The 26,127-nt window shown below is 40.7% G+C and overlaps 1 protein-coding gene across 11 annotated transcripts in view; it reads right to left on the reverse strand.

Moving 5' to 3' along the window:
• The window catches only part of MBNL2 (muscleblind like splicing regulator 2), a gene marked incomplete at both ends in the record, with an annotated part of 99,188 nt that overhangs the window by 14,308 nt on the left and 58,753 nt on the right, over positions 1-26,127 (reverse strand). For 3 of the 11 annotated variants that reach the window (XM_079721733.1, XM_079721731.1, XM_079721732.1), the window contains 2 exons: positions 17,255-17,408; positions 25,112-25,375. In XM_079721733.1, the coding sequence (XP_079577859.1) occupies positions 17,255-17,408; positions 25,112-25,375 (418 nt within the window). Of the gene's footprint in view, positions 1-8,166; positions 8,362-8,651; positions 8,747-10,036; positions 10,073-17,254; positions 17,409-18,039; positions 18,094-25,111; positions 25,376-26,127 lie in introns of those variants that run through there. The other 8 variants (XM_079721727.1, XM_079721726.1, XM_079721725.1 and 5 more) reach the window with 7 other exon arrangements.

Below are 26,127 nucleotides of genomic sequence, written 5' to 3' on the forward strand. Positions count from 1 at the left end.
TCTCTTTTCTCTCTATCCCAGTTTTATCACTTCATCAACAAAGTAGATTCCTTACCAGTTACCCTGCGCCTGGCCTATCCCAGCTCACACCTACCCACTCACTCCGGTAGATGAGTGTTTGCAAGTCTCTCGTTTCGCATTTTGCTGCCCTGCCCTCAGCCTGCCTTTTGACCTCCTCAGTAACCTAACCTCTCCTCACCTGCTCAAGGAGATTTCCTAGTCCTGCCCACGTGTGTCTTCCCTGCACTCCCTCACTCACTGCGGTGTGGCCTTTCGTGCGTGTGAGCTGCACTGTCCCCCCCCCTTTAGATCTGATGTAGTAATAGCTGCTCCGTCTGCATCTTTTGTGGGATAAAGTCCGAAACTTATTCTGAAACTCCTATCTGAGCCGTGAAGGCTACTGGGGAAGAACGTGGGATAAGGGGGAAGCATTGACCTCAGGGTCAGAGTCTTGAGGTCAAATGCAGGCCCTTCTACTGCTTCGAGCCACGGCCACATCTGAGCCTTGATGTCTTCACATGTTAAAGAGTGAGAATAGGGCCCATCTGGTAGGGTTAAGTGTGAGAACACACGTAAAGCAGGATGCTGGTGCATTTATAATGCCAGGCTCCTTGCCCCTTACCCCACCCCTAGCTCCGCCCCTTACCCCACCCCTAGCTCCGCCCCTTACCCCACCCCTAGCTCCGCCCCTTACCCCACCCCTAGGTCCGCCCCTTACCCCACCCCTAGCTCCGCCCCTTACCCCACCCCTAGCTCCGCCCCTTACCCCACCCCCAGCTCCACCCCTTACATTTCACTCTGGTCAGGAACGACCTCACCTGTTCCTTATCTAATTCCTACACATCCTTCAAGACCTGCCTCTGCACTTTTATACACAGTAGCGTGTATATGTTAGCCCCAAATTCCTAGTTTACTCCCCCCTCCCACTTAGGGGCAAGGCTCTGCTGTGGAGCTTCCTTCCCATGCAATAATGTTTGAATCCTTGACTATTTCACTTTGTGACATTGTCTGATGGCCTCGCATCTCTTTGACTAGGCAGTTAACTCCTGGGTACCCTTAGCACCTCCCCACACTGGTGGCCTCTAGAATGTTCAGCAGACTCAGACAGGTCTGACCTTGGAAGCCACTGACTCCTGTGATGTGGCCCAGAGAGAATGCTGGAAGAGGCTGAGAGGCCAGACCTCACGCCAGTTTGTCTTTGACTCATCATGGCGTCATATCCAGTAAGTGAAGTGACAGTCAGGCCAGCTTTGTGTCAGGAGACGGCAAGGATCTCTCCTCTCCATCCACCCACACAGCAAGGCTGGCAACTTCCCCAAACATGCAGGTAGAAGTGTGGGAAGGCAGGCAGCAGTGGCAAAACTTGGGGAGATAGATGCCTATAGGTCAAAAATTTTCTCTGTTCATAGCAACTTTTTTTTAAAAACGAGACCCCATTCATCTTTCAATCCTTGGCAATGGATCCAAATTCCTGCACTGTGCCTAGTCTCTCTTTCCTTACAGATCTAGAGCTGGAAATAAACACACATACAGGATGAACTGTATATTTATTCCTCTCAAAAGAGAAAACCTACAATTAGAAAAATGGGCATGATTTTATTATGGTCAACAAAAGCCAAAGTACTACTGGGAATATAACTTTTCAATCTAAAAAGATTCCCCCAAATTCCATCAAAATGCAAAAGAGGATGGGATTTGAAGTAAAATAAGTAGGACGATCCACCAGGCAGTCAAGTTCCACATAAGGACCCTTGACATTTTCTCTTCAACTGCACAAAATTGGAACTGATATTATGTCTTTAGGTGCTGTATACAAAAGAATTCTACCCAAGTTTCTCACCATGAGGTGTAAATTATTCATGAAAAATGAAAATGTACTAGATTGCAACACTTAACATAACTTAGCCTTTCCTTGGAGAATCTGCAAATACATATATTAATTAAACCTCATGGTAGTTCTGCAAAGCAGCTGCTTCTGAGGCAGGAAAATAAGAGGCCTTTTTTCTTCTTATTTTCTGCTTTCTTGAAGAGAAAAAATAATCTGCCTCTATATGGTTCTCACAGATCCAGCTCCACTAAGACACACGGAGCGACCCTCCCACCTCTTCTCTCCACCTTAAACATCTTTTTTTTTTTTCACCAGACTAGCAAGACTGGATTCCAGTGCCCCAGCCATGTTGCACCATGGAATTTAGACTCAAATTGCCAAGCAGCTTTAACCAATGGTGTTAACTGAATGCAAATGCCGCCATTTTTATTGTTTTGATTTTTTTTATTTGAAGAGATATACAGCAGGCTCCAGTTAATCTCCCTCTCTCCCCTCCTCTGTCCCTCCACCCCTCTTTCTCTACACACACACACACACACACACACACACACACACACACACACACAATCCCTCTCTCCACAAAATATTTGATATGGCGATTCTGCCTCATTTGAGGCAACCAGATCCATTACTGAAACGGAACCTTCCTCTATAGTTAGAATGTCAGCACAAAGTTAGAGAAGGCCGAACAACGTTAGCAGAATTATAATGCTGAGATGGATGTCTCAGCCCGGGCACTATTTACGGGCCCTGGATTTGGACAGTTGCTGTCCAGGCCCTTTCAGAGCACAACATACTTGGGGCCCAGCTGCTTTCTGTCGACTGTTCTCAGGACCCAGCAAACTGCGAGAAAGGAGTGGTTCACAGTTTGATCATCCATACAGGGAGGCCAGTCGCTCTACTGTGTATCTCAGGGGAGGGAACTAACAGGGATCTATTCCTCCCACGCTGGAGCTTTGCAGAACCCATATTTTTCTTGTGAAAAAACACAGGCTCCAAATGGGTCAAGTGGTGAATCGTGGGGAATGTTTAATGCCTCCTACATTTGTCTGAATATAGTCCTAACAGATGGCTTTGAATAATAGATGTTTTAGAAAACTCTTTGAGATGAGAGATTAAGTAAAACATGACCTTACCTTTCTAGACTTCTTGGCTAGGATGGGGTGATTTACTGTAACTTTGTATATAGAAGTCCAAGAATCTATATACAAATAGCTTTGAAGTTGTGTTCATGTTTATATGTGAGAAATGAGTAAAATCTGATGCTCTTAAACTTTTCTCATCTCCCTTTAGTAATTTGTAGCAGGCCTGATAAAGCATAATATAGGTATCTGGTTGCATGTAATTATTTTGTCTGGTAAGATACCGTTGAAATTGTTATTACATATATATATATATACTAATCAGGTATGTCTGGAAAATGGGGATTTTCTGACTTACCAAATATCCCAATAAATGGAGGGCTAGGAATGTATAATATGTTATTAACTAATTTTCAATAAACTCTTCCTAAGGCCAGCTTTCTGTTGAATGGATTTAATCTTTGGAAGAGGATTCGGAAGATGTGATAAAACCTTGAGGTCATAATTAAACACCAATCAGCACTTTTTGGAGATGTAGTTAGTGTTGTTAACATATTGTCAGAATTATAATTGATTTCACCAGCTTTAAAGGCACTGCGTGGGATGCTCCATTAAAATATTCCTAATATCCAGTATGTAAGAATTTGCCTTCCTAGCAAGGACTCAGGACCCAGAATGAATCAGATGAATAACTGCCCTCCGCATCCACATAGCTCTAACTGTGCACACGTGGACAACGCGTATTCACTCCAAACCTGGAGGGACCCTTTCTTCCAGGCAAAGGCCTGGGGGTGTTTGAGCTTTTGTGGCTCTGATGTCTCATTCGGGTAGGGAGTGGGGAGCCGCATATTAGGCGCAAGCGCCCTGGAGGCATTTGCCCAGGGAGTCCACCCAAAGGCCATCCTTGAATTCACGTCCTACAGAGGCAACTTTCTGTGGTTAACCTTTCATGTCAGCCCAAATCTCTTCTTCTGCTACATGACATTTACTTGGACAGGTTTTGCCATAGTATGAAACCATTTTTATGTTTCTCTTTGGCTAAACGTGACCCTCCCTATGTAACAGGCAAAGGCAAGGCAAAGTCGGCCACTCGCCGGCTGCCACTTCCCCACTTCAGGCTCTTGTGAAAGCCTCTCCACAGTCTCCGCACACTCTCCTGCCTTGACTCCATCTGCCTGCTCTTCTCAGAGTTGTATTCCGTCACTTTCCTGCTTGAAAACCTTCAGTGGCCAAATAAAGGCCAGCGAACCCTTTACCCTGTCATTTCAGGTCCTACACACTCAGAATCAAACCTATGTTGTAGCCGCTCGCGAAAACTGGTGCTCTGGCCAACGGGATTGTTAGGTTTTCTCTGCTAAGCTTTACACTTCCCCACCTTTGTTGTGTATCAGAACTGTCATTCCATCTATCTAATGATGATGCTTTAAGGAACACGCAGATAGAGTCCTTGTGGAATTCAGAGGATAGAAAAAAGAAATTCTAGCTGCAGGGTTCAGGGAAAGACTCAGAATACAAATTGTATTTCAATTGGGCCTTCAAGGATGTTATCAGGTAAGTTGAATAATCTCTGTATATAAATGAAGAAACTAAGATTTAAAATATATTAACTAGGAAATTATTTTCTCCCCTTTTGAAATAGAATGTATTTTTGAAGTAAAAATAATAAAGCAATGACAGGATAGAGTACCATAATAATTCAAGTTAGAGGGATTTCAATCTGCACTCTCATTTTATTAAATAAAATTTCTTATAATGTGAAAAAAACTAGATAATCCATATACTAAGCTGCTGACCTCTCCTCTCTCACTGTACACTCTAAGATTAAATTGGCTTCGATATAGGCATCTATAGATGTATATATACATCCTGACCTTCTATTAGCGGACTGAAATTGACTGACTTATATAGTACCTGGGTTTTCATTTCTGATTTCCCTTGTCACGATGCTACTTGTGAGATGAGTGGCAGAGGCTGGGAGTAAAGTCCAGGGCCATGATTCACACAAAAGAAGCCCATGAATCTGCTTCACCAGGACTAATGACTAATTCCTTTTCACTTCTCGTCTTAGTTCTCATCTTACTTGTACAGAAATTATTCATAATTTTCAGTCTACTCACTGGGTATAATATAACATAGACTATTAATAAATAGTTCTATATCATAACTAATATATATCAACTATGTATATGGTTTCTAAATGTGACCTGGCTATTACATAACTAGCCTGAAGCTCTGCTCAGATTCAGTTCATCTCCCTAGCTTGGAATTCACCTCAGTCTGAGCTGCATTAGCAGAACTCCTTCATTTTTCCCTAAAGCAACAGAGCTTGCTGCTGTTGAGTTTCACTTTAAAGACAGTTTTACCTGTGGAAGAAGTGACTTCCGTTCATTTATAATTATAGAGAGAGGCAGTGTAGCATGGTGGTTAAGAGCAAGGCCTCTGGGATCAAACTGCCTGGGTTTAAATTCCAGCAAGACCATTTATTAGATGTTTAACTTTGGCTAAGATAGTTAACCTTCGTTTCAGTTTTACTGTCTATAAAATGGGGATGACAGTAATATTTATAACACTGTAGTAAGGATTGAGTGTATCCTATACATATGTATTCTTTCTCATATGATATACATGATATGATATATAAAAATATGTAATGTGTTATATAAGAGAGAAACCATTTAGAATAGTATCTTGTATCTATAAGTAATTTGTTAATAATAATATTATTATTATTAGGTGTAACTTGTATATTAAGGCCCAAAGACCTTAATTGAAACAGGAGATAGCTGTTGGTAAATTTGTTGATCGTATTTTTGTTTATATATCTACTCCCAGAGCTAAATAACCAAAAAATAATTTTCTATTTCCCAAAAGTATTTGGATCTTGTCGTCATTTAATTTCAAACTGCAAGTCTAAGTTCAGTTAAAACTTTCATGGCTGTCACCTTGATTAAGCCCTGAGGGTAGAATTAATAGATTTATTGCTGGTTCAACTTGAATCACCATGGGGTAACATGTGAAGGAAACCTGGGCCGGAGGAGCTGTCATGGGATGTTTTGGTCTATGTTCTTTCTTCTCTGAGTGACTTGTATCTTATTACAAATACTTGTGAGATTTGAACTATTTGACAGTCTAAGTTGATCAAATGAACTGAAAAACTGTCAAAACCCTACCGCATTTTGTGATAAAGACAGATGGCTCAGTGACGGGGAAGAAGGGAGGATGCGTATCATGCACTGAACTCTGAAGTCATTAGCACCACTTTCTACTCTGTTTGTGTTTACCTTTATAATCTCATGCGCTGGGCTTAGCACAGCAGCTAAGGAGCCATACGTTTGTTGAATCTTAGAGCTGGAAGGGACCTCGGAGGCCATCTAGTTCTAATCTTCCTTTTACAAGTGAGGAAACAGATTCATTTTGTTTAAATGACATGTAATTCACATGGACATGATTCAGTGTGAGTTGAAAGGGCGAAATCTTAATAAGATGAAAACTTGTCATTTCACAGCCATCAGAAATCTCTCTGAATTCTGAACTCTTGGGCATTAAAAGAATTTCCAAGTTCTTTTGTAGCTGCTTTGCTCTTTGAAACTTGTTGAAAATACATTAAGAATGTCATATCTGAAAATTTATGTTTACTACTATTTCTTTTTCTGTTGTGTTCATGTGCAAGCAGACCTTCATTAAGAGTCCTCACTGAAGTGCAGTCCAGCAACGATTACACCTGATAAACTGCAAAATGCCGAATCTAGGATTCTTGAAGCTACGGTCAGGTACTGCTGTAATTATACTTCTTTGGATTTAATTGAAGTTAACTTGTTAGTTCCTTTACCAATCACACTCTGCTGAAAAGTGATATATTTTAGCTTCTGAATAGTTATAATTCCCCTACCCACATACATAAACCTACGCATACGTATGCAATCTCAGTTTTTTCTACCACATGGAGCCAAAGAATCATTAGGCTGGAAAAATATTTATGATACATGATCAAGAATTTATCATAATAAAGGGACTTATCCTAAAACTCCAAAATAGTTCTTTATCTTGACTTCCGTTCCATTCCCAGGAAAGAGCTCTCTGTATTAGAAGTGCTTAACTTGCCGTAAAGTATAACGTTACATTCCAATGTAACGAACACTCTGTTACGCTTGAAACTTGCTTTCTGATGAAGGGACTTCATATAAAACTTCTGCCCCAAATCGCAAAAAACATGGTTCAGGAAGACAGGGCTTAGACATAAAAGAAACCTTTCCAGTTTCCCTACTAAGAATGACCATGTGAAAAGGGGTGCTTTGAACCTAATGATGGCAGGACGCACACTGTCTCTCCCTTCTGCCATCCTATCATTTAAACAAATCTTCGCAGCTAAGAAAGTGATTTGCTGTTCTTTGTTCTATCTGTTTGGAAGCTGAGCTGGCTTTCCTTAGAGGGAAGCTGGCATGTTGAGGTGGCGAGTGAAGAGCTAAAGCGTTGTCAGCAGTTGGTGTTGCCTCTGAGGGCCCGCTTGGCCTCTCCTCCCTCCCTCCCTCGATCTTTTGTGCTTTATCACACCTCAGAGGGCACAGGAGGAGCTCAACGGGATTTTACTTTTATTCCTTCATACAAGTGCACTCACGCCTATCTTTTCAGCAATGAAACCTATAGCTCTGGAATCACTTATTCACTAGAACTGGGAAAGAAGCGTGACTCAGCCCTTCTGCCTGCAGAATGTAGTTTGGAATCTGCTATTTATGTCCAGACATGATTTCTTCCAACTGATCCCGTTAGCTGGGACTTTCCCTCCACCTCCTCCTATATGTCTTGTCATCTTTTATCAGTACAGTTGATTTTATTAAAACAAAAATCAAAACAAAGCAAAACGGAAAAGAACCCACTACACTCACAGCAAAACCAGAATGGCTCTTCTGTGAAGGGAGAGCATGCGCAATCGAGTGTTTTTCCAGGCATGTGAGAGTTTATGCTTTTACGCCTCTCCTGGGACCAGAAGCACACGTTTGCAGGTTGGTTGGCTGGGGTTAGGGTTACAGTCAGCCTGTGACGACAGGAAACAGCCAGCTGGCCCTCCCTGAGAAAGAGTCCATCCGAGGTCTCATTGGTACATGCGTTAAACCAAAAGAATTACACGCCCCTAATCAGTTATATCCAGCCTTTCTGAACTCGGTGGCCCGGCACTCTTCTTCCAGGACCGTTTGTCTCTCACTTGGGAACCAAGCGAGTTTGGGAGCACATGGGACCCAGGTGAAATGTTAACAAGAATCATTCAGACCTCAAATTTGACACTAAGGGAAAAGGGGAGACTTTTCTAAGAGGAGAGTTTTCTTTTCCTCCACAACAGATAATAGGGTCTCTGAATGAACTGAATCCAAATACAACCAGGTCTGAAGCACTCCCAGGTGAGCTTTTCTGATTTTTCTGTGACAATTCACAAAGCCCTGGATGCGTAATGCTGCCCTGAAAGGAATGTAAGCCTGTCAGGTTAATCACACAATATTAGGTACGGAAACGAACAGCGCAACACGAAACACAGCTACATCATTATTTGCAGTAAATGTTAACTCTAAATAAGTGCAACCTGTCCACAAATGCTGGCCATAAACTAATCAAAAATAAAATAAAATAAAATCTGATGGATAAACATGAAAAAAAAAAATTCTCCCTGAGAATTTTTTTTTTTTTTTTTAACTATCAGCACTCATTTAGAGTTTGGGATTTGTGAAAGAAAAGCTTTAAAAGGAGCAAACCTGATTGGCTGTGGCTGCTGCTGCGAAGGGGGCACTTGTTGCAGGAGCTGTTGCCGCAGAGACAGTGGCTGACGTAGCGCTGTGCATCATGGGTACTTTCAGGAGGGGGACCATGGGAGCAATGAACAGGAGGGTGTAGCGTTACGGTAACAGAAGTGGCATTTTGGCATATGGTGAATATCAGAGCAGCAAGCCATCATGGGTTAAACCAGCAGATGGCATGCAATCACAATGCAAAGCAAGGAAGCATATGGGAGAGAAATAAAAAAAAGGGAAAATAGCTTATTACAAGTACAATTAAAGGAAGTTTTAAAACATCATCAGTGATTCCCAGAAAGGCCAAAGCAGATTACTTTGGTTGATGTATTTATAAACCCTTTTACCTCCAGCACTAGATTGTTCCCAAGTCAGAGTCTACAGTGCCTGTAATAAACGGTGCTCCCCAAAACACGGAATTGTAATGTCCAAATGAAGTAAGACTATTCAATATTCACTTTTAATGATCATTCTAAAACATCAAAGCCTCGATAATGTAGGCCTAATTTGGGTTAGAATTTTCTTGGAATTAATTGCAGTTAAATTGAATGTTTTGGGTCGATTTGGGCCTGCCTGTTTGAACTGGAATTACTGGGGATTGTGGTTTATTTGGGTCAATAAACAGTAGACCAGAAATCATGGCCTTGATGTAAATTGTAACACAGTCACTGTGAAACAGCCAGATAAATTTTGCCAATATTTATTTTTCTTTACTCTAAGTGGAACTAATCCATATGTCCTTAAGACAGACTTTTGTACCAAGGCATTGGAATGTGTGGGGATAGCTTATGTATGTACTCTTAAAAGTTAACATCTAAGGGAATGGTAAGGTACAAATACTCATCACAAATAAATCAACACAAAATTAAAAAGGATAATAAATCAAGGCAGTTGAGACATTTGTTTTCAAAATACATCCATTTATAATTTTTTAAAATAAATACTTCTGGGAAACTCTGATAACTCTAACACACAGCAAAGAGGAGATAAAGGCACACCACATGAAACTTTAAAACATTGATGAAATTAGCCTGCCTCTCTGATAAAGTAAGCTTTTTTTTTCTTATGCTAAACCATATAAACTATAAAGAGAAACAAAATACAGATCATTAAAAAGCAGACTCGTACTTGTGGTTTTATGTCTTGCAGTGGTTGTTCTAGTCACATTAAGATGGTCATTGTCTTCAGTATACAAGTACATTTTGAAACCTATACATTAACTCTAAAGCCAAATAAGCCTTCAGATCTACCAGTTCCTATAGCATTTCTACAATCTTTGAGATAAATCTCAATCAAGTGAAGGTATTGTACATAATATAAAAGACAAATAAAAAAAGGTTGGAACCTACCAATACTGGTAGCGGGTGTCATGCACAAAACTGACCCTGCATGTCATGCAATGGTAGGTGGAAAAAAGTGAATAAAGGGAAAGAAACAGGTTAGCGGTTTAGAGTTAACATTCAAAGTGAGATTGAAGCACAACCAGAAATAAGTAGGGTTAGTTAACACAGTCTTTTAGAGTCATTCACATGTTCAGTGTGGACACAAATATATCTGACTTATTTTAAGCCAATATTATTCATTACTTTTCACACTTTTGATTCATCTCCATCGACATGATTCTAGTAAGAATGACATGTGATAATGCAGCAGTCACCTTCCTCTAAGACCTCACAGTATCTTACAGACATTCTCAAGTTCATCCTCCAAGGTAGGAAGTGGGTATTTTACAGATGAAAAATCTGAGGCATAGTAACTACTCCAAGGTCATGCATCGTGGGAGTCAAGGCTAAGGCTAGAAATAGAATTCTGTTCCTAAATCCAGGTCAGGTTTTGTATTCACTAAATCACACTGACCTTATTGAATTAAAAGTTTGCTTGTTTGATTGTAAAATGTTTTGTGTCAATAACAATATGAAAATAAAAACAGTAATTAAGATTCCGTATCCTCTAAATCAAAGGGTTGCAGGTCAGGTGAATTTTAGATTACTGCTTGAAAGCCCTCAATGTAGGAAGACTGAGGTTCCCATGACGGGATGACCGGATGTGTATGTGACCTATTTTCTGTTATGAGATTCATTATGACAAAGGAGCGGTGGCTAGCAATAAAATCTAAACACTGTAGAGGCAAAACAGCACTGAACTGAGGCTGGGATAGGACCAGGGCTAGGGGTTTTTGGTGTGTAGGTGGGTAAGTGGGAGGGTGGGAAGGAGAGAGGGAGGGAGGGGGGTTTTCAGCCCTTCCTTGGGAATAGCTGCCTTACCTGTGGGTGGTCTTATTAATGTACTTGAATCAGAAAACTGACCATGAATATAACATATGTTGTGGAATACTGAAAAAAGAATTGTATTGAAAGGAATTATCTACTTCTGGTTCAGCTCCTTAGAGTGAAAATCAAGGTAATGTAAGGATTTAGATAACTGAAGATTGGATGTCATATGGGTGCCAGAGAAGTAGTCTTTAATGAAGGTAGGTGTACCCACTTAGGGCTTTAGAACTGCCTTCTGAGGTACTGGTTGAAGAATCTGAGATGTGTAGGTCTTTATTCTCTCTGCTGAACTGTTCATACCTGAGGGAGACTTTTTGCCTGATCTGCATTTTGATCAGGCCAATATTAACTAGTCAGGAAAAGAGGCTATTTAACTGGGCCACTCCTGGATTCTTCAGCAAACATGTGCTAATATATCCAACTGAACACACACACACAGACACCTCATGACACCCTATCTTTCTCCAGCCCTATGTTTCTAAACTTCTTCACAATCAAACTTCTGGAAAGTTACCTACACATAAATTTGCACTTCCTTGACCCCGTTTATTCTTCAATCCTCTCCAATTTGGCTTTCATGTTCACCTCTCCACTCCAACTGCAAGTCATCAAAGAACTCCGTATTTCTGCAATCAGTAAGAACCCTTCCATTCTGAGTCATGGTAACATTTAGCACTTGTCTACTCTCTCCATAATAAACCACTCTTTTCCCTTGGATTTTCTGATAACACAGACACATATGCAAACACAGACACACACATACACACACACATACACACACACTCTATCTCTATATACTAGAGTTTTTCAGGGCTCAGTCTGGTTCCTTTTCATCTACTCTATACTTTTCTTCTGGTATATCATTCACTCCATGGTATTATTCAATTTAGGATTTAAATACTATCTACAAGCTCAAGGCTTCCAAATTTATGTATCCCACCCAGATAGCTCCTCTGAGCTCCAGGTTTTTCCATCTAACTGTTTATCTGGCCTTCCTACTTGGATTTCTCACAAGCATCTCAAATCGAACATGTCCAAGCATTGACCTTTCCCACAGCATCTGTTTCTCCACCTCAGGAAATGCTAGATGGACATCACCATCGATGTCGTAGCTCTAGCCCAAACTGAAAGTTCTCCCTGACACCACTTTCCCTCGTGAAATTCTCTGGTCCAACTCACCAATAAGACAAAGCAGTTCTGCTTCTAAAGTGCATCTTGTGTTTGTCTGTTGGCCCATCTTCACTGCCACTTCTTGTGGCCTGATCACCATTTTATGATCTGGGATCGGCTATGCAGTAACATCCTAAGTGGTCTTCCTGCCTCCATTCTCGTCCCCCCCCTTTAGTCCATTCTCCATTCTGCTGGCAGAGTAAACCTTCTCCAATACGGGTCTGTTCACTTCTCTGCTGGAAATGATTCATTGCCTTCTCATTGCTTTTAGGATAAAGGTTCCCGTGGTCTAGTCTCTGACTATCTCCCCAGCTCATCCTATACCCCTCCCCTGGCCCCCATGCACCAAGCTCCAGACAGATTAGCCTTTCATTTCTTTGAAATGAACTCATCACACTTTTGTCCTATGTTTGGGCTTCTCACAAGCTCTCCCCCCTGCCTAAAATCATCATTACCCCACTCTTCATTTTCCAGGTCTCGAGGTATATGTTGCTTCTTTAAAAAACTGTTCAATTGTTCTTTTACCTACCTTCACATGCCACTTAAATCAGTTTCCTATTTTAAACCTTACTGAACTCTCTACTTTTTCATTCATTATACTCATAAAAATGTTTAATTATATATTTCTATGGCTATTTATTGAAATCCACCTCTCCTCTTCCACTGTAAACTCTGGAGGGCAGGGTTCATGTCTGTCTACGTCTATGGGGGGCATGGTAAACAGTCAATTGAGTGAATGTTCTCAGCCACCAGTGAGAGTGTGTTGGGAGCAATTTGTTCCTAAAATTTATTAAAGTACCCAGTTTGTGAATGATTTCAAAGTCAACCATGGCTGGATTCAAAATTATCCCTATAAAAATTCCATGTTATTCTCTCGCATTCCAATGTGGATGGGCTATCTTGGAGCACTTTCCTTTCTTGGACACACCTGAATGTCACTGGGTTGCAGATCATCAACAGCAGCTCCTACAGCCACACTGGGCTAGGACTGGAACCGTCCTTTGGCTTCAGTTCAGGATGTGCCTGAAATGCTCAACCAAAGCAATGTGATGAGCATCTCTCTCTATGTGGCCTAAAAGTGATATGCATATCGGAAACACAGAAGTTTTGCAATGTGTGGCTGTCTTACTCAATGGCAGAGTCTGGTCCTGATCTTCTTTCTAAGCCCCATCTCTGCCTTTTCACCCCACTCTCTCCTACCCCCCCCCCAAACACAGCTCCTTCAGTACTTTACGCTGAGCTACAACGGGCAACTTGTTATTCCTCAAGTACACTGTTCCTAATCCATGCTCTTCCCCCTGCCTGGGATGCTCTTCCTGCACTGGTAAAATTTTCCTTTCAAAGTCCTAAGCAAATTTCTCCTCCTTTGGAAAGTCTTTCTTTCTCCATATCCTTCTTCGCCACCACCTACTGCACGTCCGATGGCCAAATACATTGTCTCTTGCTTCCTCATTCTCAAATCTCTTTGCCCACTCCCTAAGGTAGCCCTTCACGCTTTGCATTATATTTGGTTTTTGCCATGTTTTGAACTCCGTTGTATGCCCCTACTGGCTTTGGAACCCAGAACAGACTATGTGTTCAACAGTGGCTTGCTGAATTCAATAGGATAAATACATTTTGCTATGGTTATACAGATAGGGTTTCCACTAAACACTGACAAATCTTTCACCAAGGTGTGTGATAAACTTATGTAATAGTATGGTTTCTGATCATTAGGCAGTATTTGTGCTAGCACTTTCCTGTTCTCCTTACTCTGTATTTCCAATATAGTGAAATAAATCAAGGAGAGAGTCAGTAGGTCGTCTTTGCTCTGACCGGCAGAAGCATTTCACTAAGGCACTAATTCTATTAAAAAAGACTTCTCAAATGTTTTCTGCTTCAGTTGCACAAACATTTCAACTCTAGAATCTGCGAGTAGAATTATCTGGACAATTCCATGAATCATATATTCCACTTTACGGCAAAGGCACAGCCTCAGTTTTCCCATCTGCAAAATGCAAATAATTACGCCCGCCACTTGGCGGAACTATCTTGAAGGATAATGAGATAAGAACACTTAGAGGAACTCAGAATAAACCTGTCAGAGAAATGCCAAGAATTATTATGCTGCTATTTCTGTGTGTGTGGTTTTTGTCACTTTCCTAACATAGCAAAGAAAAAGTATAACCACTAGGTTAAAATAATGCCTATCAAAAAAGGAAAAATCCCACCCACTGCAAATGTGCTAGGGCATCAACCAGGGTGATAATTATATTAGCATGGGTTTGGAGAAGAATCCCATATTTTGCGTAATATTTTAAATTAATATCTCCACAGCCTGGAGGCAGAATTCCTGAAATTCAAAGTCACATTGTATCAATGGGAGAATTTTAGCAGCATATCAAAAACTTCACTGTGAATGACCTTTCAATAAAGGGTAACTTCCAGGAGAATATAAAATGTTTTTTTGTTTCACATTTATGATAATTGTTAATGTAAAGTATTTAGAGAAAAATCAAAATCCGTCAGTTTAAAAGTAATGAGCTCCTCACTTACTAAGTTAAAAAAATTATTTTTGAACATCATCACTTAATTTTCAGAGTTTAAAACAACAGTGATTAACAAAGAATGATTATTATCATTATCATTTTAAATTAGGTTGAAAATGTGGCTTATGAGAAAGAGTGCCTGAAATAAAAACTAGAGCCAAAATAAACACTGAATTTTCTGTTATGGATTTAACTGGGGGAAGGACTATGCTAATTTCCTTTTAATAAAATTATCCTTTCATCATTTAAGAGAAACATGAAAACTTCATAGAAGTTGAAATACCATTTCAGAGCATGAGATCCACATGTTTGTCCATTATGATATTTATGTCATGTTACAGATGGAAATACTTCTAATCCACAGAATTAAGCAGGCTAGGACCCACTTTTCCGCTCCCAAAGCCCACTCTATGGAGAGTTGCTGGACACACTTGAACAGTTCTTAAAGAGTCCAGCAGGGGGCGGAAGTGCACAACCACAGCACCCAGAACAGCCTTTGGGTCCTCAATACAAGCATTTCATCAACTATAATCAGGCCATTGCAAATGGGACGTTATTCGTTCTTGCTTTGGAAGTCTTAAAATGGTTTCCTGGTGAAATATTTTTAAATGAGAATTCTTCCAGTGATTTAACAAGTCAGCCATTATTGAATTGAAGTGTTAAATATGAGTTAGAGGCCTTCAGCCTTTTGCATGGCTTAGCTCCAGGGTTTCAGAGGCATTCCCAGGAAATGGTAGTGGCATTACTACCCAGTCTTCAAAACAGACTTGTCCTTTTCTGTTTTTCCCCTCAGTATATTCTTCCACAATTTTTTTCTCTTAAAATATCTAGTGACAAGGTCTATCAAATAAGACACTTGTAGAAATCACACAGGACCTTCAGATAAGTTTACCTTCTAGTAATTGTTTTATAAACATGCTATATCAAGTGGATTACAAGTACAATCACTGCTGTGCTATAACTGTACTGAAATGTCACTAATTAAGATTGTAATAGGACAAGATTGAAGCCCCAATAATTACTGATTTGGAGACACATTCTACAGGTCTATGAGTCTATTTATTTTAAGAGAAGAGCAGAACTAAAATAAGAAAACTATATACTAAGAACCACTTTACTAATGTAATTTATATTTTTTTACTACAATATAAATATTGTTAGGTTAATAATTCATTTCAAAGTGTAGATTTTATATAAAGAATAGGATAGAAATATTTATTCAGCTCCCTCCTATGTTAATTCCTGATATGCTACAGGATTTAAGAAAATGGATAATAAACGTGAAAAGTCCACCCATGTGGATTGGGATCAGTATGCTGCTTTTTTTTGATAAAATTGTTATTCACCTATATTGACCTTCAAGTCACTGTCATGGGCTGAAAATTTTGACTTCAAACTAAGAACTCAATGGACAGCCTTCCCACTAAAGCCTAAGTCACTCCCTGGTTCTTTTTTATTTTTATTTTTGACACTCCAGCAAATTTTATTTTGCAAATGTTATCCCTTCTTTTAGCTCAGACTAAAAGGTCAAAACCCCAGTCACTTATGGTGACTCTTTGTGTTTGTATATGGTGTATGTAGGTCTGTGGTCAGGGAGGTGGGTAAAAAAACAGAGGAGGGTTGGCGTGCATTGTACTTTTGTTTCTTCACCTTTTTCTGATGTTTTATGCCAAGCTCTAAAGGAGGACCCTGGCCTCCGCCTATGGAGGCTGGCTGGTGTCATGTCATGTACATCGAACTGGTCACAGGGAAACTGGGTTCTAGGTCTTTTTCTCTTTAGTAGTGCCACCTTGGGAAGTCACTGCACATTTAGGGGGCCTCAGCTTTCTCATCTGTAAAACAATCAATTGGATGAGGAGATCACTAAGAATCCTTTAAACGTCAAGGTTCTGTGATTAACAGAATTCATTTCTTAGTAGGATGACAGAGTTAAAGCACCCTAGCACCTAATATTATCAGGCATTGGCTTAGACACCTAATATTATCAGGCATTGGCTTAGACACCTAATATTATCAGGCATTGGCTTAGAAACCGAGGAGAAGAGTTCTCTATATTTGTGAACTTGGCGGAAGTTGAGAAGGATGGCAAAAGAGATAGAATGGATGTAAAAATATGAGTAGATGTTTGCTTTAATTTGAATAGCCTCTTTTATTGTTTTGTTTTGTTTTGTTTAGTGCTCTGAATAGGAATAGGAAAAAAAAAAAAGGTTAGTATTTACTGGAATTGCTATTTTTAGGTCATTCAGGGTTAATGACAAATTTCCATTGTCACACATAAGAGGTCTTACTTACATAAACCATTTTTACACAGCTTGTGTAAATACAAGAAACCAAAAGCCCTAACTGCTGTTTGCTTCTCATGGGTTCAAACTGTCACTTAACTCTATAAAATATTTGGCTTTAGAATCCTAACAGTCTTTAGCTATTGTCCCAAGCAAGGTAAATTATCTAGGTAGCTAGGACAATGATGAGTTTCAGGCTGTATTTATCGTACCTTTAAAAGCAAACTAGATGCCACCAAACAGCTTAAAGGAATGAGAAGAAAGCACATGACCGGAGGGCACACGGACACAGGACTCGGAACTGTCAGGGCACGTACCTGTCGGAATGAATGCCGTGTGTTGCTGCAGCTGTGCACTGGTGAGAGCCTGCTGGTAGTGCAAGACGCTGGGATTAAAGACGGTGCTGGCACCGTTGCTTTTTTCAAGTGCTTGTCTCTTTGGTAAAGGATGAAGAGCACCAGGAGGAAAGGCCTATAAGTGAAGAATTGGATAAGATATGTATAACTCAAAGTGAACACACCTTCAGCGTCCACAGAGATCATCAACTGCAACATACTTTAAAAAAATGACAGCTAAGGAGATGCGTCTGCCATGCACCTTAATTTAAACAGCGGCAAAGTCGAATGAGTGAGAGTTTGTTACCGAGAGCAAAGCATGATTTCTGTAATCCAAAACGGTAGCATCTTAACTAAGGAAAAGAAAAGCTATCAAGCAACAACAACGAAAAATGACTTCAGCTTTTAAAATGAGTTAAACTAGTCTAAGGGGGGAAGGAAGCATTTGTGTTATTATTAATACCTATTCTTTTCCTTAACAAAGTGGCAATTTCTTGAATTTAAAGGTTAATTAGAATTATAATGAGCATTTTTCCAAGCCAAGTAATTTAAATTTGCTTCACTCTTTTGGAAAAGGTATTAAAATTTGTTAGGATTAATTTATTCCACATATTACATATGAAAATGAGATGGCTAAACACCTTATTGAATTTTTTTCATTAATTAATAATAATGATTGTTTGCAACCAATATTTTACAAGTAATACAAATCTCAGATGGTTCTCTGAAAAGCTACATGCAAAGCGAAAGGTGAAAGGTCAAAGTACCAGGTCTACAGATGCTTCGAGAGGTCGCTTCATTGCTTTGGCAGTCGACTGAGTCTTTTAATAACAGGCAGCGAGCACATGATGGCAGTGGGCCAATGGGATTCAAGCGAATTAACATACAGGTAAACAGCAAGCAGAGGTGCATCATGGGAACGGCATTGCATTGTGGATAGGTGAGAAGGAAAAAAATATTCTGAATGCAATATACAACGTACAAAACACTAGGCATGCACAACAACAAAAATGTTCTCTAAAGAAATGAATATTACACCTTAAATTAGTATTGAAGCAAAAATGCATCTACTATACCTTAGTTAAAAGCATATAAGAGAGTAAAATATAGATGTTTGAAATTCAGGAAAGTTAATTAAAACAGCAGCTTGCATACACACCATAAGCATTTTTTACATTGCTTCAGGAAAAAATGCAAAACTTTTAAGGGCCACAGGACTGAAGAACTTCTGATAAGTTAGTTTTCAAATATAAAATAATGAATGCACTACGTATAACATCCAAGTTATAAGATCCAACTTGAAAAAAAAGATAATATCTTTAACTATTACAAAAATAATTTTTAATGAAGATCTAGCCTAACAAAATGAAGCGGCAAACTGAGACAAACAATTCAGGCAAAAAAATATTCAAACACAAGATTATTTAGGCAAAACTGTTTGGGTTTGGATCTTAATTTTTTTGTCTGAATTATGTGGATAATTGTCTCAGTTTTTCTCTTCACTTTGCTAGTGTGGATCTGGTAACGTGGAATAAGGTTCCAAGCTTAACAAGTTTTGAATTTGCATAGTAGGTTTCTCAAATTTCCTGCTTTTATTCCATCATATGGTTTCTAATGACTAACTTATCATCCATTCTGTTTTCCACCACATTTGAAATTTTAATTCAATTTATCGCAAACAACTTACCAGATTACACTAAGAAAATACCCTTTAACGGGTATTTAGTGTCCTCAGGTATCAAAATAATTTATACTTAATGATTCTAGTCGTACTTTTAAGTATAATCCGTGACCAACCCAGTTAATGAGATGTGGGAAACTCTTGGTTAGAACAAGTACAATAGCTAAAAATAGCAAACAGCTAAAAGATAGCAAAGAACTGCTTGGACTGTTAGAAGTCAGATAATATCTTTAACTTATAACCATACTTGTGGGCAGATAGTTTCATTTAAACAGCTGAAATAATAATAAATAGTGATTGATTTAGACCATGATGAAAAAATTTTCCTGTTCCTTGATAACTGTTGCAAAAGAAATCTAAAAAATTTATGATGGAATTCTATGAAAATAAAGAAATTCAAAGGAATAGCTCCAATGCAAACAAAAGAAATGAAATACCCATTTTCTATGTTTAGCACAATAGGTAAATCCCTAAGGTTTGCACAATAAATACAAAATGTTTTATTCTAAAGTTCCGAGTTACAGCTATGGCATTTGAAAGAAAATGGGATAGTATTTAACCCTCCAAATGGGAAACAATGAATCATATCTTCCTTGGCCAATAAAGAGCTGTTCATCATCATTTGAAGACTCGGGATTAAAAGTATGGAGGTGATAGGAGGTAAAGGAAGGAGCTAAGGGTGGAGCGGGGTGGAGACTAGCAATAAAGCGGAAAGGACTCTAGGTAGAGGAGAGGCTTAGAATGGCCAGTGGAGAAGCTGCTTTGGAAGGCAGTCTGGATAGAGGCCATCCCATAATATGAAATCATCGTTCTTCAGGCAGAATTGTGAACATTTTCAAAACCCAGCAAGCTTCACAATGAGAAAGCTTCTTTGAATATTCTTTCCTCAAGTGTCAGTTTGCCATGATGTAACTTTCATGACACCATTTTTGTTTAAAATCTTTCATTCCTGTATCGTTTTACACTGCTAGGTAATGCAGTTTTTAAAAATTAAAAAAATTTTTTTGCTTATATTAGTCTGTACTAACTACATAAAGCTGCATAGCCTGTTCTCATAGAGTCCACTAACAACGTTAACTGGGTGGTTAAACTCAAAATCATTTTGGCCTCAACGTTCTGGTTTCAGTTCTTCCCTTCACTTTTCCAATCTTTGAGAGTTATAGAACAAATCTGCTATCAGGTTGATCTTTTCTGATATGCTAACTAGAAGAGTGATTATGTCTCCACAGGCTGGTATTTATAAACAAAATTTTGATTTAACAGAGCATCATTTAATGAAGTCTCCAAGTAGAAAAAAGAAATATTAAATATTTCTCCTTAGGATCGACACCTGAAAGGTTACTGCTCTCTTTCTTTTCAATCTTAGTTTGATGAAATGCAATTTTGACAGAAATTATAATAAACTAGGAATTTAAAGAAGCTGAGAGCCCTAAACTGAGCTGGACAGTGACAGTGACAGCATTTCCCTGTCTACCACTCCTTATTTGGGGTTTTCTTTACTAAATGCAAATATCTTGTCTTTTCAAGGAAACACTAAGGTCTTGGAGGGTCGAGTGTACATGTTAATATCTTGCACACCTCACACTTTGAGGCACATGTGTAGAATGTTTTTAAAAAACTGTATGGATGAATAATCATGTTCTAATGTGGCTTTGTAGTACACAGATGTTCCGTTTTAGAGGGTATTATGTGGCTGCAGGCATATGTTTACCTATATTGAAAGATCTTCAGGCTTAAAATAGACCTGAGAGATTCCCCAAGCCCGGTGCATCTTGGGAGCTTCCTTAGGCACCTATGCAGAGAACGAGGTTCTCTTTAATTGAGCCCCTACTCTGTGCCAGGCACTGGGCGCCCATTCTTGCTGGCTTCACCAACATTTCTGATCCTTTGCCTCTCTGGGCTTTCTCCAGCCTTATATACATTCAGCCAGGCTTTTCATGTTCTGGATCAAGGAGCAAGCCAACTTCAAGCCAAGACAAGCCAACCAAGGGCCCAGCATTAGAGGCAAAGACCAAACCTGAGGAGTCAGGAAATGCTGATGACAGTAATCAAACCTGCCACTCGAATGTGGAAGAAAAGGATGTGGACAAGTAGGATGGGATTCAAAGTTCCCGTACATGTTTTCTTGAACAACTGGAACTTATCTAGCTGATGGCAGCTGGTCCTGTTTCCTTTTACAAAATAAGTATCTCCTGGTATAGCCCCATCTTGGTGTGTGTGTGAAGAAAGACTGCTGACTTGAAGGTCAGATACCCTTTGTGTTAAAATTACCAAAGAGAAGCTCTGTCTGGCTTATTTATTTATTTATTTATTTTTGTGGTACGCGGGCCTCTCACTGTTCTGGCCTCTCCCGTTGCGGAGCACAGGCTCCGGACGCGCAGGCTCAGCGGCCATGGCTCATGGGCCCGGCCGCTCCGCGGCATGTGGGATCTTCCCAGACCGGGGCCCGAACCCGTGTCCCCTGCATCGGCAGGCGGACTCTCAACCACTGTGCCACTAGGGAAGCCCTGTCTGGCTTATTTTTACATTTGAAAAATTCTGATGAGGATGATGCTCATGTTTTAAGAGGCAGTGCAAAAGAATAAGGCTCTAAAGGAAAGAGATGGCTCTTTTTCTGGAATCAAAGCTTTAAATTCCTTTTCAGGGTCCAATTAATCCAAAGAAGGGGAAATCCCGGCAATAATAAAAATTGCACTACAGAAATTCTTGGTGTTCAGATATGGAACCCAGGGGAATGGAATACTAATATCTTCTGACTGCAATCATCACTCCCATTTGTTCTTTTAAATAAGGAAATAATCGTTTTTCTTCAGTGTACCGAGTAATCTTGCTACGAGAATAAGAATACTTTGACTTCATCCAACTGCAACTAGACTGGTTTCAAATGAGCCTCTCACTTCAACTAAAAAGACATGACAGATTCAGTAATTTTCATGTCACTGTCAGAAAGAAGCTGACGCTTTTGTTCTGAAACTACATTCCTTTGGGTTGTCTTTGACGGTGCTGCAAGATCACCTGAAGTATCAGAACTCCAAATCTGGGCACAGGGTAACAATCTAGGAAACTATGGTAGCTAAATGTACTGACATCCACTGCAACAACATCTGTGCATCTTGATGAAAATGATGTGAAAATGCACAGAAAGGCACATAGAGGAGTCGAATCTTGATTTAAAGATACCGGGCTGTTTGTGTAAATGGCCATTTCTTCTCTTATCTCCATCAACCCAGGTCATCTACCATTGACATACTCTAGGTGCACTGTCCCTTCAGTGATTGAAGAACATATTGACTGCAGATGTTAGAACTGGTACTTCTAGGTAACAGCCGGATAAATCAAGGCTCAGATAAATTCAGGGCTCAGCTGTAAAGGTCACTGTTAGTACCAGTGTTTTTTTGTATTTAACAGGTATTTGAGGTATAGGGACTACGTTTTTCATAGTCCCAGAACCTCGTCTCATATCCCAGTGGCCAGAGATGGCCATCGTGATCCAGGCTGAGCCAATCATGGCATGCTATTACTCTCCCCACAGGACAACCACCAAAATGACCCTGGTGGCTCTTTTTTTTTTTCCTAATTAGAGATGGTATAGATACTATTTTTGTCTCTTGTCAGGAAACGTAAGAATGTGTCTCTACAGGTGTCCAAAGCCATGGTCAGTGTTGTCTGGAGAAGCTGATCTTAGAGAATGGAGCTGATATACCAAGAGAAGCAGAAAAAAAGAAAAGAGAGAGACCTACTGGTTTTCAAGTTTCTGGATCCATCTACCCCTGAGCCCTATTTTACCTCTCCTCTCTTGGAGGGCACTAAATGATCTAGTAAAGTTGTTGTCTCTTGCAACCAGAGTTCTGATTAGCCTCGGGGGTATCCTTGATACCTAGTTATGATTTATAACATTCGCTTGAGGTAAAAACGTGTTCTTTGTGCCCAACGATCAACACACCAGTTAGAATAAATCTGGGCTGGCCTGAAAGAATGATTACAATGAAAAACATTTTACTTCTCGGTCGGATGAGATCTTCACTAAGTGGATGGTAAGATGGATTCCACACTGCAGAAGTATATAGAAGACCTCATTTGCTCTCTAAAAGAATTCCTTTTTTCATCAGCATTAAGTGACCAATTGATTCTCATCTCCCCTACAGGTCCCTCACCCCCTGCACCGAATTATAATCAGTTTTGAAAACCACTCTTTTATGAGAACAAAAAGGGGAGAATTTATCTATACTGTCCTGACTCTCTTATGTGGATGCATACATTCCCACATATATAGAAACTCACACACAAAAAAATTAGTTATGTCCAGTGATGGAAAAACACTAAAGGGACAAGGACTCTGAGAAGAAACAGTGAGAGAGATGAAGGACTCAGTGCCCAAGATTCTTGGAAATAAGCTGAGATTGGAAAGGTGTGAATAAGCACACAGGCCACACTAAGTAAGCGGTGATGACGTTAAGGGCAGGTTCCGTGCCTTCCTCTCTGCATCCCTGTTGCTTATCACTGGGCCAGGCCTTATAAACATTTGTGGAGGGAATTCCCTGGCGGTCCGGTGTTTGGGACTCTGTGCTTTCATGCCGAGGGCCCAGGTTCAATCCCTGGTCAGGGAACTAAGGTCCTGCAAGCTGTGTGGTGTGGCCAAAAATAAAATAATAAAAAATAAAACGAATCATTCTCTAAAAAAATAAAATAAAATGAATCATTCTCTAAAAAAAAAATTTGTGGAAAGAATGTTGAGTAATATGAACTTGGTGTATAACAGCTCCCCTTGCATTCGGATCAGGCATGAGTGTATGAAGTGGTGGTCGCTAGTTAGAACAATGTGTTTTAAACTATACCTTTCATCTCTGAAGCCATATCTGTCTTTCTTGAGGGATGACTGGCCGCTGAGTCTTTCCTGCTCCTCCTCCACCCCGGACCCCATTATGCATTTCCCTTGTGTCATGGAGGAGCATTATCGCTTTGTCACTCAACTCCAAGCTCCCCGAGGGCAAGGAAAGCTGCCTAATTTATTTTTTCCAGCCAGCAAGTGCCTGATGCACGGCAGGTCTCATTATATAATATGTTTTGAATGAATGGACGCCCAGTGCCTATCATGTAGTAAAACAGATTTCTGTCAAGCCAGAGATCTCACATGAAAACAAATTAATTCTACAGGCCAGTGCGATGGTTCTCAAACTTTGCTGCACACTGGGATCAACTGGGAGCTTCTAAATAAATAAATAAAGAATAAAGAAAGAAAGCCCCTGCCCAGGCCACATCCAAACTAATTAAATAAGAAACTTGGGGGAAGGGACTGATGTTAGAACCTTTCAAGATCCCTCAGGTAATCCCGGAATACAGCTAAATTTAAGTGTTCTAGGGGCTTCTCAAAATGTTACTGTGTATACAAAACACCTGGGGATATTTTAAAATTCGAATCCAGAGCCCAAAGGTCTGGGGTGGGGCCTGAGACAGGACAGTGACTCAGGGACCTGAGGCTGGGTTTCAGGGCTTTTTTTTTTTTTTTTTTGCCAAGCACCAGCCCTACAGCTCCATCTTCAGCTGTTTCATGACTTGATGTTCTGCATAAAATTTCATTTAGGGAGAGAGAGTTCGCAGCATGGCCTTTGTGATAAGTGACAGAAGAGGGACAAAAGATGGGGGTAGGGAAAAGCCGGGCAGCGGGGGCCGCCAGCCGAGGGCTCCTGGCTCCCGACTGCTTCTCGGGAGCGCTGCGGGTGATGCGCAGCCGCCGTCGCAGGCCTCCCGCCCTGTTTCCCTCTCTCTCTGTCTCTGTCTGTCTGTCTCTCTCTCTCTGTCTCTGGGCCGCCTCCCTGGTCCTTCCCGCTCTGCGAGGAGCCCGGGCCGGTCCCGCCCGTGTCAGGTCTCCCAGCAGAGCTGGACGTGGGGAAGGGCGCTCGCACCCGCCCCGCGTTCCCTGCGCCCGCCTGAGGGATTTACTTATTGTGCTGCAGAAGGGAAGGAGGGAGGGACAGAACAGAACAGAACAAAACAAAACAAAACGGGGGCAACCGAGACAGGACGTAGGCAGCGGAGCAGCGGGAACAGCAGCCGTCCCCCGCTCCCAGCGGTCTGGGGAGCGTGCGCGTCCCCGCGCGGAAGGCGCGGCTCCGGGCTCGCGGGCCGGGGTAGGTGCGCGGCGCGCGCGCCCCACTTACCATGACTGTGGCCGCGGCCGCGGCTGCCTGGGCGGCCACCGCGGCCTGGTTGGCTTGGTGCTGCGCAGCTTTGATTTTGGCCTGCAAGTGTGCAGGAGGGTGAAAATATTTGCATTTCTCCCTCATGCAACGCCCCTTTATGTAATCCATACAAACGGTTACGGTGTTGTCGTTTGTGTCGATCATGGTGCTGTCGGCGGGGTGTGCAAAGCGGCAGTCAGTCTCTCCCCGGGCACAGTTTCCTCGCTGGAACTCCCTGCAGACCTAGGACACGGGGAGAAGAGCACACGATGCAGAAGGAGGCCCCAGGGCCGCCGGGAACTACCTCTGCGAGCGCAGCCACGAAGTAAAAAAAAAAAAAAAAAAAAAAAAAAAAAAGAAAAGGAATAAATGCCTTTCCTTTCTTTTAATGGTGGCTTTTGTGCCATTTACAATATAAACATTCGATTATTCAGGATTCAAGTAACTGGAATCCCGGGCAAAATAATTTGAGTTTTACTTCGCCCTCTCTTCTGGGGTGAGAATCTATATTAAGAAAGTCAAAATCTGCAGTTAAATCAACAAGGCCCCCATTGTTCTTGGGATTTATTTAGAGAAGGAAAGGAGGGAGGGAGGGAGGGAAGGAAGGAAGAAAGGAAAGAAAGAATAGTTTATTATATATATATATAGTAATTTGGAGATTATCTATGTGTGTGTATATATATATATACACACACACGTATATAAAATTTGGGCCTCTATATATAGCCACATCTTCTTCTACCATGACAACTCTGGGATTTTATAGGTTTTTTACATGGAGGGATTATTTCACCAAAGATCAAGCCACAAGGTCATTGCTGCACAACTGCTAAAAGAATAAGGCGACGTGACGAACTTGTTTCTCCTGTCTGAGGATGGGGAGTGGGGCTGGAGTGAACGTGAATACTCCCGTTTTCCCATAGGTCTATCCTGCTCCACAAAGATAACGTATGCTTATACTCATAAATCAGAAGAAGTGCGATATCTAAGACACC

This window comes from Hyperoodon ampullatus, assembly GCF_949752795.1.
Source record: "Hyperoodon ampullatus genome assembly, chromosome: 16".
NCBI lineage: Eukaryota > Metazoa > Chordata > Mammalia > Artiodactyla > Ziphiidae > Hyperoodon > Hyperoodon ampullatus.